Source organism: Capsicum annuum, chromosome 2, assembly GCF_002878395.1.
Source record: "Capsicum annuum cultivar UCD-10X-F1 chromosome 2, UCD10Xv1.1, whole genome shotgun sequence".
Taxonomy (NCBI): Eukaryota; Viridiplantae; Streptophyta; class Magnoliopsida; order Solanales; family Solanaceae; genus Capsicum; species Capsicum annuum.
In genome coordinates, this window is record NC_061112.1 from 135,524,820 (window position 1) to 135,538,265 (window position 13,446).

The 13,446-nt window shown below is 35.5% G+C and overlaps 2 protein-coding genes, 1 long non-coding RNA gene and 1 pseudogene across 5 annotated transcripts; 3 read left to right on the forward strand and 1 right to left on the reverse strand.

Moving 5' to 3' along the window:
- The first annotated feature begins 133 nt into the window (after positions 1 to 133).
- Positions 134 to 2,740, forward strand: LOC107859665 (rust resistance kinase Lr10). Of its 3 annotated transcripts, XM_047407113.1 has the most exons (3): positions 922 to 1,114; positions 1,264 to 1,411; positions 1,496 to 2,740. In XM_047407113.1, the coding sequence occupies exons 1-3, from the start codon at positions 1,067 to 1,069 to the stop codon at positions 2,605 to 2,607; spliced, it is 1,308 nt and encodes a 435-aa protein (XP_047263069.1). In that variant the 5' UTR covers positions 922 to 1,066; the 3' UTR covers positions 2,608 to 2,740. The 3 variants fall into 3 exon arrangements, with proteins under 3 accessions (XP_016560232.2, XP_016560231.2, XP_047263069.1); XM_016704746.2 differs by having other exon boundaries at positions 134 to 1,411; positions 1,508 to 2,740; XM_016704745.2 differs by having other exon boundaries at positions 137 to 1,411.
- Positions 2,741 to 3,529: 789 nt separating this feature from the next.
- LOC107859666 (rust resistance kinase Lr10) lies at positions 3,530 to 7,523 on the forward strand. Its single transcript, XM_016704747.2, is given in 5 exon segments — positions 3,530 to 4,652; positions 4,794 to 4,826; positions 4,912 to 4,947; positions 6,272 to 7,177; positions 7,180 to 7,523. Coding segments are annotated over 5 exon segments (1,674 nt in total). The 5' UTR covers positions 3,530 to 4,201; the 3' UTR covers positions 7,428 to 7,523.
- Positions 7,524 to 7,734: 211 nt separating this feature from the next.
- On the reverse strand, positions 7,735 to 9,756 carry LOC107858250 (annotated as a pseudogene).
- LOC124896040 lies at positions 9,748 to 12,181 on the forward strand. The gene is made up of 2 exons (XR_007052422.1): positions 9,748 to 9,901; positions 11,275 to 12,181. It is a non-coding gene; the product is annotated as an uncharacterized LOC124896040 (long non-coding RNA).
- The last annotated feature ends 1,265 nt before the right edge of the window (positions 12,182 to 13,446 follow it).

Genomic DNA, 13,446 nt, shown 5'->3' on the forward strand with positions numbered 1-13,446 from the left:
TTTTATGTCTCTATCAATCATCACCTTTGGTGGCGTGTTCTTTTACATAACAGATCAAATAGTACAGGGGTTGGATTATAAGATTCCTAGCGTTTACTCTGTCAAGTGGGTGGGTCAACTCGGGCAAAACAATGGATTATAAGCCAATTTGTCCAACTCAAAATAATTTCTGCTTTATTCTTGCATAAATTTTGTCTAATTACAAAATAATTTTTTTGTTTATATGTGTCAATCTTTTAGATGTGTTGACTTAACCTATGCCCAGTTTAACCACCTCCATTCATGTTTGCACGAATTATTAATACCCTTACACCTGAATTTACTTTTCCTTCTTGAATTTCCTTAGTCACGGTAGAAGCCCATATAGAGTTCAGCCAAACCTAGTAACTTTTGCATAAACTGTATATTTGTGTTAAATTTTATTTCATTTATATGTGCACATATGAAATTTAAAACCTAGTTATTAGTACTTGAAGTCGTCGTTCTAAAATTTAAAACACATAAAGTTGGAATTCTGCCTCTGGTATGTGGTAAAATCTAGTCCACATATTGCATAGTTTCAAAAAAAATGATACTGGAGAATGGTCATCCACGCTCATTTGTGTAGATAAGTCAAACTCAAGAGTTGGAAAATCTTGGCCATTATATAGTTCTAGTGATTTCTGATTTAGCATCTAACTAAAGAACACAATTGATTCAAGTGTAAATCTCTCAATAAGAGTTTTAGAAATGTCTATCTTTACATCTCTCTTATTTCTCTTAGTATTTTGTCCATTGCTAAGTTTTGGACACAGACTAAAGGGATGTGAGGATTCTTGGTGCAGGAATGATGGTCCCAACGTTCATTTTCCATTCAGGCTCGGTCATCAACCAAAACATTGTGGCTATCCTGGCTTTGAACTACAGTGTAACAATCAAAAAGACACCATCCTTGAGTTCCCCTCGTCTGTTCGCTTAGTTGTTGAAGAAATTGATTATGCCTCACAGCAAATTCACCTTTATGATCCTGACAAGTGCATAGCAGTCAAGCTACCACAACTGAATTTGTCACAATCTAATTTCAGAAATGTCAAAGATCCCGCGGTCCTATTCAACTGTTCTACACCATTCAAAGGTCTTTATAATTATTACTCGGTTCCATGTCTTGATTCTTCTGGTTACGAAGTATATGCTGTCTCTTCAACTACAGGCCTCGACTCCTTCTTATCTGGAACTTGCACAAAAATTCATCAGTACCCATACTCATTCTCAACATTTGTTCAGAACAAGCTGCAGCTGAATTGGCTTATACCACTTTGTGGAAACTGTGAATCCAAAGGAATGGATTGTGGTTTCAAGGATGGAACAAAGCTGCTAGAAACTCATTGTTTCAATCGAACTATAACTACTTCTAAGAAGCCCTTGATTGCAGGTTAGTCTTCTCAAGTTCTTCAAAGTTCTCACTATCAATTTCCTACTTGATTTTTCCTTTATGCTTATGAAATGTTATTTGTAGGTGTAATTTTAGGTACAGCTCTTGTTTGCATTATTGTTTTCTCAATTTATCAGCTATATTTGACAAGTAAAAATGATAGAGAGAGTCGAGTTAGACTTGAAAAGTTTTTGGAAGACTACAAGGCCATCAGACCAACAAGATATTCTTATGCTGACATTAAGAAGATAACAGATGATTTTAAAGAAAAGTTAGGAGAAGGAAGTTATGGAACTGTTTATAAAGGCAGACTTTCCAGTGAGATCTTTGTTGCGGTAAAAGTTCTACGCGATTCCAAGGGTAAAGGGGAAGAATTTGTCAATGAAATCGGAACAATTGGGAGAATTCACCATGTCAACGTAGTCCGCTTGGTTGGTTTTTGCGCTGATGGATTCAGACGAGCTCTGATCTATGAATACCTACAAAATGATTCACTTGAAAGGTTCATTTTACTGGTGAGCTCAAGCCCGGATAGTGTCTCAGTAATCAGCTGGAACAAGCTTCAACATATTGCTCTTGGTACTGCAAGAGGGATTGAGTATCTTCACCAGGGATGTGATCAGCAAATCCTCCATTTCGATATCAAACCACAAAACATTCTTTTAGACCACAACTTGAATCCAAAAATATGCGATTTTGGCCTAGCCAAACTGTGTTCTAAAGAGAAAAGTGCAGTCACTATGACAGCTGCTAGGGGAACCATTGGCTACATTGCACCAGAAGTGTTGTCAAGAAACTTTGGTAAAGTTTCTCATAAGTCTGATATTTATAGCTTTGGAATGCTCTTGTTAGAAATGGTTGGTGGGAGGATAAAGATGAATTCTAAGACGAAAAATCACAGCAAACTGAATTCTTTGGAATGGATTTACACACATTTGGAGAAAGGCGAAGAATTAAAGATCCGGATAGAGGAAGAAGGCGATAATACGATTGTGAGAAAGTTAGCTATTGTTGGACTTTGGTGCATTCAGTGGCATCCCATTGATCGGCCTTCAATAAAAGAAGTTGCTCAGATGCTGGAAGGAGATGGGAGCCATCTCAACTTGTCCCCAAGTCCTTTCATGGCTACTAATACGCCTAAGTTCGATGCAAGTCCTCAGAGTGAAGATCTAGACGTGATATTAGAAATTGAATAACAGCTTAAAACCATTGTACAATGAAAACGGAATCGTGTAAGAATTACAAGTGTTTTCTTTCATATTAGTGATTACAAGCGGAATGATAAATACTTAAAGATTTATATCTCAATTTGTGTGTTAGATTCTTGCACTAAACTGTGTTAATCTTTTATATATCATTCCAATTTTATCAGATTTCCACCAAGGTAAAAAAAGCGTTGAATGATAAATGGAGAAATAGTCGTTGCAAAGAAGCTGATGCATATGATCTTAAAGGAACTACAATCATCTGTTCTCTCAAAGCATTATCCAATACTATAATAAAAATAGTCAATTTTTCCAAAGACGAATTTAGGATTTTGAGACAATGGATGTGGAGTACCAATGTACATATTGTTTCTGATGGTAGATGCAAAATCAGTACAAGTACACACCATTAAGAAGCTACCCGTTAGCAAGCTGCATTTTGGCTGACAAAAATTAGCATACCATTAAACTATATATCGACTACATTTGATCATCAATTGGTTAGGAACACAGGATGGAAAACAGTTAAACTAATGTGCATAGTGTAACATTCTGCGCGTATGCCTCATGTGGCATTAATCCTTCAATTACTCCCAAGTCCCAAGTTAAACTTTTCCACACAAATGAACACGGATGATTATTCCCTAGTATCGCTTTTTGGGACTGAGACATAGTTATTATTTTTTGTAATCCTAAATATTTGGAATATGTGGACTAAGTTAGTCTGTCAAGACTACCTTGTTTGGTAGTTGGAAATTATGGGGAGAAGAAAATTGAAGACCTCAATAGGCACAAGATGACCAAACAGGTAAACACCAATGACTGAAATTGAAGGACAAGACTTTGAAAAGTAAGGAGGGACAACTATTCTGCTCACCTCCTTTAGTGTTGAGTGTTGAACATGGAAACATGATATTTCCATCTCCATCGTCAATAAATAGGTAAACGGCTAAGTCTTCCTCTTGAGGGCCCTTCATCAAATTGCAACGTTCTCATCAACGACCAAAAGACAAGTCTTCAATAACCTTAGCTTCACTAGTATCCGCATGGAATACTCTTTATCTGCCTTAAATGTCTCACTTAATTACCTTACACTACTTGGATAAGTACTAATACACCCTTGTAGTGGGGCCCTTCTCCGGACACCGCGCATAGCGGTAGCTTTAGTGCATTGGGCTGCCCTTTAAACTCAATTTTTCAAAATATTAATTGGTACCCAGAAACTAGCTGGTTTAATTGCATTTACTCTTACATGACAATATTGAAGTCCCTTCTGTACTATTGAACAAAGCCTCTTCTTTCATAATAGTATTGGGAGAATAAAAGAAAAGAAGCAAAGTAGTAGTAGGCAAATGTCTAAGGGAGCCATTCTGCTTAAATATTCTACATTAGTCCTTATAATCGTCTTTCTGCATATTCCTCATACATGCAATGCTAGGAAGAGCAAACACTACTGCTGTCCCCCTTCTACTTGTGGCCATATCCGTAACATAAGCTTCCCTTTTCGCTTGAACACCGATCCCAAACATTGTGGAGATGATCCAACAATATTTGAATTAGCTTGTGAAGGCAACCAAACGGTTATATGGTTATCTTCCATACAGTCATCAACTATGATAACCAGACACTTCGACTGGTAGATCAAACTTTGCAAACACAAGATGTATGCTCTTTGAGACCTCGGCTTACCTTCTACGGACATGCTGGAACTTTTGGCTATTCTTTTTATTATCATCTATATCCTAAAAGAACAGCAGAGCCTATTTTCATATTCAACTGTCCTCTTGCTGTTAATAATTCCTCGAGATTTCTGGAAATTGGTGGCTGCAAATCAAGCAGATACACTTATTTAAAGATGGGAGAAATGAATGCCTCCGAAGTGAGTGATGGATGCGGAGCAGAATTTATAGGCCTGACCTCTTGGCCTAATATTAAAGATCATGTCCACGACAACATTTCCCTTTCTGATTTTCATCAAGCAATCCTCTATGGCTTTGAGTTGTATTATTGGAATCTGCGTTTTGGTGGAAGGATTAGTAAGGACTACATGTTTGTTTACTTCTTCAATTATTATATATGCCCCTTTAGTTAACATCCTTTTCCATCCTCAATCATACAAAGAAATTAGGAAACAACTGATTCACTCACTACAATTTAATTTCTTCATGTCTTTGTAGGTGTTATTGAATTGATTAGATACGTGATTAGAGGTGAGGACTCAAACTTCATCTTTTCTCTGTATATATTAATTTTTCCATTCTAAATCTGCTAATTTTTGCACTTTAATCTAACCAGTGATAAACGATGAGGTGCTACCTTCGGTTTTTGCGAGTAAGCTCCTATATCCCTTTAGCAAGCTGTATATTATTTAGCTGGACACAGATTAGCATCATTGATCTTAAATTTTGTGAAAATAATTATGTGCTAATGACCTCTCTGGCATATATATATATATATATGCATCTAATACAAGTTACCACAACACAAAAATTCAGAATAGAACAATTTGAATTACAATATTTAGTAAAGTTCATGTCAATAGCAATGTGAATTTGTGAAAATTAATTTCTTCGAATCCTTGATACTTCAAAATAGTGTTAAAGTTTAGAGAGCTGTTAATAGCAAAATTATTTGTGAAAAGACTTGTGTTCAAAACTGAAAAAAGATTGGTATTACCATGATCATTCCACTGACTTTCCTCCAAAAGTCACTCAACTATGAGTATCTTACTTACAAAATCACTCAAGCTATTTAATTTTTTTTTCATTAAAATTTATTAACATGTAATTTTCTTAAAAATAAAATTTTAAGAAATAAAAAAAAATTATTTGAACAATCAATTAAATGACCTGCTCATATCCAAAAATCCATTTAAATGGTTTAAATGAATATGTTTTTTATTTATTAAAAGTTTGGTTTTATGACTATTTTTCGCAATTTTCTTGTCCAATGATTACTCTATACTCTAAAGTATATATAGTCATATAGATAATCAATTAATATCCTAAAATCACAATCATTTGATTGTACAATTTTTGCTACTAATTTTACCTCATTGCAATGTATATATTATAATGTTCTTAATGTTTAATAACATTTGATAATGTTTTATATGATATCATTTTGATTTAAAATCTATAACGTTTCCTTTTATCAACTTATTAGGAATAGAATTTATTGTATTCATTTGATGCATCTGTATATTATACAAGTGGCAAAATAAAACATTGCATTGAGATTGGATGATCGATTCCGTAAATAAGTATCACGTTGAAAGTTAATTAAATCTAATCAGCTAAATGAATATGATTATGAAAATCTTAAAAACTAATATTAACATGAGAATATGTAATAGTATGGTTCAAATATATATTTTTTTAGAATTTTTGTTTTTAAATAAAATTTCATGTTAGCAAATTTTAATTAAAAATTATTAATTAAATAGGTTGAGTGACCTTGTAATTAAAATACTCATAGTTAAGTGATTTTTGAAATAAAAATCAAAGCTAGATGACTTTGTGAGAGAAAAAAGGTAAGTTGATTAAAAACAAAGTTAAAGTGATAAATTGAGTTATTAACTCTTCCATTTCCTCATCATCTCTATGTTTTGGTGGCTTGAGAGGAAGTTACTTTGTATGACATGTCAAACGTGCAGGATATTTGGAAGCAAAATTTGTGATCGGCCTTCCTTTCATAATTGCATTTCTGGTGATCAAATTCAGAAGGAGGCATTTGTCGATGTATGATACTATTGAAGGCTTTTTGCAAACACAAAACAATTTCATGCCAATCAGATATAATTACTACAACATAAAGAGAATGACCAGAGGGTTCAAAGAAAAATTAGGTGAGGGAGGCTACGGCAGTGTATACAAAGGAAAGCTTCGAAGTGGTAGAAATGTAGCAGTGAAGATGTTGAGTAAGCCTAAAGCTGGTGGTCAGGATTTCATGAATGAAGTAGCTACCATTGGAAGAATTCATCATGTCAATGTGGTCGGGCTCGTGGGGTATTGTGTTGAGAGAACAAAGCGTGCTCTTGTGTATGACTTCATGCCCAATGGATCACTCGACAAGTACATCAGCACCAGTCAAGAACAAAGTCCAGTGTTGAGTTGGCAGAGGAAGTATGACGTTGTTCTTGGAGTGGCTCGAGGAATTGAGTATTTGCATCGAGGATGTGACGTACGAATTTTGCACTTTGACATCAAGCCACACAACATTCTTCTGGATGAGAATTTCATTCCAAAGATTTCTGACTTTGGGCTTGCAAAATTATATCCAACAGATAATAGCATAGTGACTCTCACAGCTGCTCGTGGAACGATTGGATGTGTTGCTCCAGAGTTGATCAGCAGAAGCATTGGAGCTATCTCTTATAAAGCTGATGTTTACAGTTTCGGAATGCTGCTAATGGAAATGCTGGACTTGAAGGGAAATGTAGTTGAAACTGAAGAAAAATCTAGCCAATACTTTCCATGTTGGGTTTATGATAAGTTCAACAAAGGCAAGGAGATAGTGGTGGATGAAGAAGCAAATGATGATGAGAAGGAGATGGCTAGAAAGAGACTTTAGTTGCATTATGGTGCATACAAACAAATCCAGTACAACGCCCTTCGATGAGTAAGGTAGTAGAAATGCTTGAAGGCGAAGTTCAAGTGCTAGAGGTACCTCCTCAGCCTATTCAATCTCAACCGATTGGTCCATTGTTTCATCAGATCATGGAAAGTTCTATGACGTTTTCGTCTGATTCAATTGCTTTGTTAGAAAATTCTGCTAATAATCCCGTTGAATTAGACATATGTTCTGATTGATTCACTGTTTATTTAAAATGACAAATATTTATGAGGTCTGTTGTAAACCAAGGCCCGTTGCCTACCGCATGATCTCTGCAGTGTGATTATTTAATAGTACATAGTGCTTCTATGTAAGTAGTACTTTTATCTACTATGAAACACTTGAAACAAATGAGCTTTTCAAAACTTGAGGTCCTTGATTCACCGGTTAAACATATATCTATTATAGCACGACTCACTGCTTCAATCGAGAAAGATGACCAGCTCACAAAAAGTGGACTATAAGGATTAAAATTGTGAAGGGATTAAAAGTTCAGATTTCAAGTAATTGAAGGTTAAATGTGCTTGGTCAAATATCATAAAGATTAAAATTAAAATTTACCAATAATAAGGGATGAAAAGTGCTATTAACCCTTCAGGATTATAAAAGGTTTGTTCTCAATGATTCAAGCCTGGAGCTAGCAATCTCCTAAGTTTGATCAATTCAGACTAAAAAATGGTTCATATAATTGTTTTCATGAAGCTATCACTTTTTGGCTCCTAAAACTTTAAAGTCCTAGGAAAATGAAGGTTGTAGTCACAAGCATAACGCAACTAAACTCATCTTTCTCGCCATCTCCTTTTCATCACCATTCGCTTCTTCATCCACCACGATCTCCTTCCCCTTGTTGAACTTATCGTATATCCAATAAGGAAAATATTGGCTAGAATTTTCTTCATTTGCAGCTACATTTCTCTTCAAGTCGAGCATTTCCATTAGTAGCATTCCGAAGCTCTAAACATCAGCTTTGTAAGAGATTGCTCCAATGCTTCTGCTGATCAGCTCTGGAGCTACATATCCAATCGTTCCACGAGCAGCTGTGAGAGTCACTATGCTGTTATCTGTTGGATATAATTTAGCAAGGCCAAAGTCAGAAATCTTTGGAATGAAATTCTCATCCAGAAGAATGTTGTGTGGCTTGATGTCAAAGTGCAAAATTCGTACATCACAGCCTCGATGCAAATACTCGATTCCTCGAGCCACTCCAAGAATAATGTCATACTTCCTCTGCCAACTTAACATGGGACTTCCTTCGAGATTAGTGATGTACTTGTCGAGTGATCCGTTGGGCATGAAGTCGTATACAAGAGCACGCTTTGTTCTCTCAACACAATACCCCACGAGTCCGACCACATTGACATGATGGATCCTTCCAATGGTAGCTACTTCATTCATGAAATCTTGCCCACCATCTTTAGGCTTGCTCAACATCTTCACTGCTACATCCCTTCCACTTCGAAGCTTTCCTTTATACACACTGCCATAGCCTCCCTCACCTAATTTCTCTTTGAAACTTCTTGTCATTCTCTTTATGTTGGAGTAATCATATCTGATTGGCATGAAATTGTTTTGTGTTTGCAAAAAACCTTAATCGTGTCTTACATTGACAAATGCCTCCTTCTGAATTTGTAGACCAGAAATACAATTATGAATGATAGGCCATACATTTAAACACTTGATTATTTTCACTAACTAAGATTAATGGAATGCTAATTCATGTCCAGCTTGGTAAAAGGATAAGAGCTTACTCGTTATAAGCGTAACTAGCAACGGCGAGATACCTGGTTAGATTGAAGTCCAAGAGTTAGCCGATTTAGAATGAGAAATCAATGGAGGATAAATATATAGAGAGAAAAGATGGGATGTTTGAGTCTCCACGGGAAGTTAATCAAGGAATTAAATTCAGGTGAGTAAATCCATTGTCTTGATAATTTGTTACATATCATGTGGAGGATGAAAATCTGTTTTTAAGAGCATACATGCATTGATGTAGTCAACAAAATGTAGTCCTTACCAGCAAATGTAATTGTAACGCCCCGTAAAATTCGTGCAATACATTACCTCTTGTTAGCATGAGCATGGGATGAGAAAGTTTGAAAATATTCTAAGTGTTAAAGGACTTAGACTCATTGTTAGCTCGTAATCTTTGGGGATTTTATTTTCAACCTTCCCGACATTCGTTTTTAGATTTTCTTGTTGCGTTGCGATGGGGCAAGATTGTAGTATGTCTCGGAAGAGTGTCAGAATTTTTAGACGAGCATAAGGGCGAGTTTGGGGTACCATTCCAGTGATGTCCCGCTATCTGCATCGCCTGGTAGATCGCTTGGCCTGGGCTTGAGCTCGCGATAGAGCGGGCGATGCCTGCTTATAGCGGTGCGATTGGGCAGGCGCCGCCTGCTGATCGCCCTAGGCCAAACTTTTTCAGCTCATCCGAAAAATTAAGGGCATTTTGGTAATTGTCCATTCCCCTATCAGCTTAAACACGGGATTTAATTCCTCAAACACCAAAATATCATCACATTCATCAAATTTTCTCAAGAACTCTCTCAAGAGTTTCAAAATAAAAACCCAAGTAGTTCAAGATTCAACCGTAGGTTTTCGAAATTTATCGCATATTTAGAATCCCCAGGTCGTAAGCTTCAATAAGCACCTATTGTCTTCCTAATTCGAGGTACGCGGGATTTTCCTAAAATCTCATGGGCATAGAATTCATGTTTTAAGAATGGGGTTTTGAAATTTATGAATATAATCATCTTTTAGAAGTTTTGACGGTATTGTTTTGGTCTTTAGACCTTTCCCCCAAATTGAATTGAAATTATGTATATATGTATGTATGTGTTCAAGAATGATTATTCAATTGAGAACATGAATTATAATGAACCCCTTTCTTGTTATGAGTTTTCCCATCTTGGTATGGCATGAATTGTTTTGAATGTGTTTTGAAAAAGCATGATATGAAATACTTTGGTTTTTGCTATGTTTTGAATATGATTTTTGAATACGAAAGAGAGGGTTGTGAATGTTGAATATACACGTAATGAAAGAGTGCATGGTTTTGCCAAAAGCACATGACCACCATATGTTTGATGAAAGTTTTTGCATGGTTTTGACTTGAGTTTCGGAACATGAAATCTTTTATGCAAATTACATGTTTGGGTGGTTTGAAACTATATTTTTATGAAAGAATTATGTTTAATGCATTATGGCTCAGAAATAAGACTTGCAAGTCTTGGTATGATGATACCAAACTCAGAAAATGCCATGATAAATTCAGAACATAATAGAATGCATGTTTGAAATCAGATTTACAGATTTTGTGATTAGAATGTTGCATGATTAGAAATGATTAATAATTGGGCAGAAAGAGATGTTAGGTGGTTCCCCGAAGAAGGCATGAGTCCATATACTCACTGCCCGAAACCGTGATTTACCGATCCGGGTATATCTTATATTACGCTGGCTTAGTGCTGTGTGACGTATCAGAATTAGAGACTCCAACTCTTGCGGCACACTTGGGTTGGAGGCTTCCCCGCCGAGTCAATGGCAGATTCCATATAGCCTGTGGAATATCAGAAAATGTAGGGGAGTGCCACTTAACTCAGAAGTAATACAAAGATCAGAAACTGTTTTGACAAGAATGTCTTAGAATGTTCAAAATGATGCCCATGTGTTTTCAGAAACTATTTTATGCATGATGTTTAATGAAAACTTTGCTCTCATATTATATATATATATCTATATATCTATATGTTCAAATACTCTATTTTGGACTGTTTCGCGTGCCAACACTTTTGTGCTGACCCCCCCCTCCTTCCAGGTTCTGAGGCACAGTCTAGGGGTCCAGATAAACAGTAGATATTTCAGATGACAGCTTTGTTTAGTTCATAGTAGAGATTTCGCAGACTGAGTCAGACATTATTATTCAGATATATTTTGGATTTCAGTTTTCAATATTATGATCACATTCAGATTGACCATGTTTCCGTATTAGATTTCAAATTCCGCATTATCTTTTGTTTTATGAATGTTGTGCATGATTACCAGATAGAGAAGGGTGTTCCGGGCCTTCATGGTTCGGGGTGCTCGTCACTGCTAGGGCCCCGGCTCGGGTCGTGACATTCCCATAACTTGATCATAATGGAGCTCAAATCCGTAGAGGATTGCTTGATGAAAATCAGAAAGGGAAATGTTGTTGTGGACATGATCTTTAATATCAGGCCAAGAGGTCAGGCCTACAAGTTGCACTCTGCATCCATCACTGACTTGTGATGCATTAGTGTATCTGCTTAATTTGCAGCCACCAATTTCCTTTAATGTCGAAGAATTATTAACAGCAAATGGGCAGTTGAACATGAAGATGGGATCTCCTAATCTTCTCCATGATCGACTGATGTCATCGTAATAATATGAAGTAAAATCGAGTTTGCGGCCGTGTTGGTTGAAAGGAAGGTGAGAAGGTATTAGAGAGCATAAATCATCTCTTTGTAACGTTGGATCCACCAGTCGAATTGTGTGGTTATGGTAGTTGATGGCTTGCACATACAACTTCTTGGAGAACAGCCATATAAAGGTTTTGTTACCTTCACAGACTAATTCAGCTTATGAGAAACTGCAATGTTTTGGATCGGAGTTCAAACGAAAAGGGTAGCTTATGTCACGGATATGACCACAAGCAGAAGGAGGACAGTGGTGTTTGCTCTTCCTAGCATTGCATATTTGAGGAATGTGCAGAAATATGACCATGATTATTGTAAAATATTTTAGCACAATGGTTCCCCTACACATTTTGAAAAGTGGGCATCGGAAGAATAGAAAGATGAGGCCCCTAAAAACCTACACAAATAACTTCACTGTGAACTAGAGAAAAAGCTACTAAGTTCGGCCGAACTTGTATATGTTCTACAATTCAGGATTAAGGATATCAAATGTCATCAAATTTAATCCATGAAAATATGTGTCAATTAATTCGTCCAAACTTGAATGGAGGGGGTTAGAGTGGGCATAGGTCAAGTCAGCAAATGTAAAATATTTGGACGGGTTGTGATGCATAAATAGCCTAGATTGACACATAAAAACAAAGAATAAATAATTAGTTATATTTTGTAATTAAACAAACTTATAAAAGAACAAAGCAAAAAAAAAAAAAAAAATTTACTTTGAGTTGGACAAATTGTGTTATAATCCATTGTTTTTTCTGAATTGACCCACCCATAACCCAATCGTTATAAACCAATTGTCCCACATTGAAAAAATAAAGAAATACTAAGGAGTTTATAGGTCAAATGAGTTCTCCTTCCTATCAAGCTCTTTCTCGGATGAGGGTCCTCTCCTCTTCTTCCAAAGTACGGATTTGGTTTAGCAGCTGTTGAACGTGTTGTTCCACCACCAGCAAAAAAGAGCAGGCACGTACTCATTCTTTTAGATTGGGCTCTCCCAATTGATTTTTAACAAAACCAATTTATTATTTGATCACAACCTGTTTATTATTTGATTTGTTATGTAGATGATTGATCGAGCCATGAGAAAATTTAATGTCTACTCACTAGTTTAATAAATACCAAACGGCAAAGTCTTCCTCTTGAGGGCCCTTCAAGTTGGAATTTTCTCATCAAGGACCATACACAACTCTTCAGACGTGCTCCATTGTGGTCTTCTAATTCCTCTCCCGTCTCAAATTACTTGTTATATTTAATTTTATATAATTATTACAAAATAATAATAAAAAGTATAAATTAACTAATATGATCTTTTTAAATCTTTGATTAAGCATAAATTAACTAATATGGTATTTTTAAATCTTTGATTAAATGAACCTTCATAGGTATAATTAAAAAAAAAGTGGTCAATTATGTCTTGAATTCCCAACTATTTTGACACAACTTTTTTTACAAAACATGCCAAGTAACTTTTTGTTTTATCCCAAAAGAGAAGTCTTTAAGATTTTTTTATATTTTTATGTTCATTGCCTCCTCAACTTTTATTTTTTTCTTTTTTATTTTCGTTGATTTTTATTTTTCTTTTTTCTTAATTTTATCTTTTTTTTTTTCCTTTTGTCTTCTCAACTTTTATTTTCTTCTCCACTTTTTTATTTTTTTCTCAACCTTTATTCTTTTTTTATTCTTTGTTTTCTTTATTTTTTTCTCAATCTTATTTTTGTCTTTTTTTTCCTCCTCTCAACTTCTATTTTTTTCTTTTTTCTTTTTTCTTTTTTTTTTC